Source organism: Ceratina calcarata, unplaced genomic scaffold (genome assembly GCF_001652005.2).
Source record: "Ceratina calcarata isolate Rehan_Ccalc_2016 unplaced genomic scaffold, ASM165200v1 scaffold1387, whole genome shotgun sequence".
Taxonomy (NCBI): Eukaryota; Metazoa; Arthropoda; class Insecta; order Hymenoptera; family Apidae; genus Ceratina; species Ceratina calcarata.
The window spans coordinates 3,240-5,053 of NW_017134980.1; the positions used below are offsets into that span (position 1 = coordinate 3,240).

The 1,814-nt window shown below is 32.2% G+C and overlaps 1 protein-coding gene across 1 annotated transcript in view; it reads right to left on the bottom strand.

Annotated features, from left to right (window-relative positions):
* The window catches only part of LOC108629800 (uncharacterized), a gene marked incomplete at its 5' end in the record, with an annotated part of 6,590 nt that overhangs the window by 2,271 nt on the left and 2,505 nt on the right, over window positions 1–1,814 (bottom strand). The window contains one exon of the mRNA XM_018032678.2: window positions 507–761. Within this exon, the coding sequence (XP_017888167.2) occupies window positions 507–761 (255 nt within the window). The remainder of the gene's footprint in view (window positions 1–506; window positions 762–1,814) is intronic.

Genomic DNA, 1,814 nt, shown 5'->3' on the forward strand with positions numbered 1-1,814 from the left:
ATAACAATTTTTATATGATTTAATACAAATTTTTTACTCTTGAAAGAAAATTCTGCCATTTCCCTCTTGCACTTCTTTGAAACAAATGATACAGGGTTGATCAATTTTGAAGAACAACTTTTAATAATACAGCAGTATAGTAAATATTCCAATTTCTGTTCATATCATACCTTCTATTCACTGACTTAGCATTACGTATAAAATTATTGAAAAAGTAGCCAATGAATAGAAATAGTGACGTGAACAGAAATTAGGAAATTCCCTATCTACCACTCTTCATCAGGCTTAATAGAATTTAATACAATTTTTAATTCGAGTGCTCGAAAGAAAATTCTGCCATTTCTCTCTTGTATTTGTTTGAAAAAAATGATACAGCCAAACAAGAGTTAATCATGCGTTCAACTCTGATACAGTCACCAAAGTGATGCAGTACAAAGAAATGAGTGGAATGAAATAAGTAATAGAATGTAATTAAGCATGCAAATGAAAAGGGTGCTTCTACGTACAGCTTCGACGTTCGCCTTGGTGAGGTCTTTGTGAAGCTTTCTCAGGTGCACCAAAGTGAGTCCCACGCAGATCATGTTTATTGCGATCCATAGGACGTTTAATATGTAATGGCGGAATGGGCCATGGACCAAGGGACAGCTTGGTGCGTTGTGGCCTGATTCGGTGTTCGCAGCCAGGGCTCCACTCAAAAATGTAGGCCCCAGGTTAATCGTGATGCTCGCAAACCATATCATGAACGTTCCAAACAAAACACACTGGAAAATATCATAAATAGTGATAGTTCTCTTCACTTGAATAATCTTGCGTAAAAATTGCAAGCATGTAAGATCATGTTAAAGATAAATAATTTTATAATCAATTATTTACTTATTAGTTAGAATCGTTTGTATTACAAATTAGTGGGTGATATTAGTTTGTATTGATGTAGGAAAATATGTTGTTGTTGGGAATGTATAATAAGTTTCTGGCTGAACATATGAATAGCCTGAAGTGTTTAGTCAAAATATTATAAACAGTGATCATATAGTGGTCTCCATTTGAATAGCCACAAGGGTTTAGTCAAAATGTTATAAACAGTGCTTTTCACATGAATAGCCTTGGGTAAAAGTTTTGCTTTTTGAAAGTTGCGTTTTGAAATTAGTATTTAAATAAATGTTAAATGCACTGGTTGAACATGAACTTCAAAGAAGATTTTCGAGTCTAGCTCAGTTGTTTTATACAAAAACCCTCTTTCATCCTGCATATCATATATCGATAGAGTTTTGTTACATTTTGAACGTATAATCCAACAATGCATGTAAGCTTATGTCAAAGAAAAGAATTTTGTGCACAATTACTTGCTTACTAGTTAGAGTTGTTTGTATTATAAATTAGTGGATGACGTTAGTTTGTATTGATGTAGACACTTGGAAAGTATGTTGTTGTTTGGATTATAATAAGTTTCTGGCTGAACACACGAATAGCCTGAAGTGTTGAGTCAAAGTTAGTTGATGGCTTGCGATAGGTCAGAGAGGAAATATTTACAACGATTTTACATTTCATCATTTCACATGTATAAATTATTTACATATTTATATTATTTTGTTCTTATTACTAGTACATGCTAATCTAACTATTATGGGCTATTCTAGAGTATCCAAGTGAACTTATAAACTCATTAAACCCTGGAACCTTTAACTGGTCATAAATTTAGCAGGATAAAGTAAAAAACTTAGGACCTTTAATACTTGAAATTTTAGAAAAATAAGCCATAGAGTAGAAATAATGATGTGATTTTATTCATATTACATATAGATGTTATTTTATTC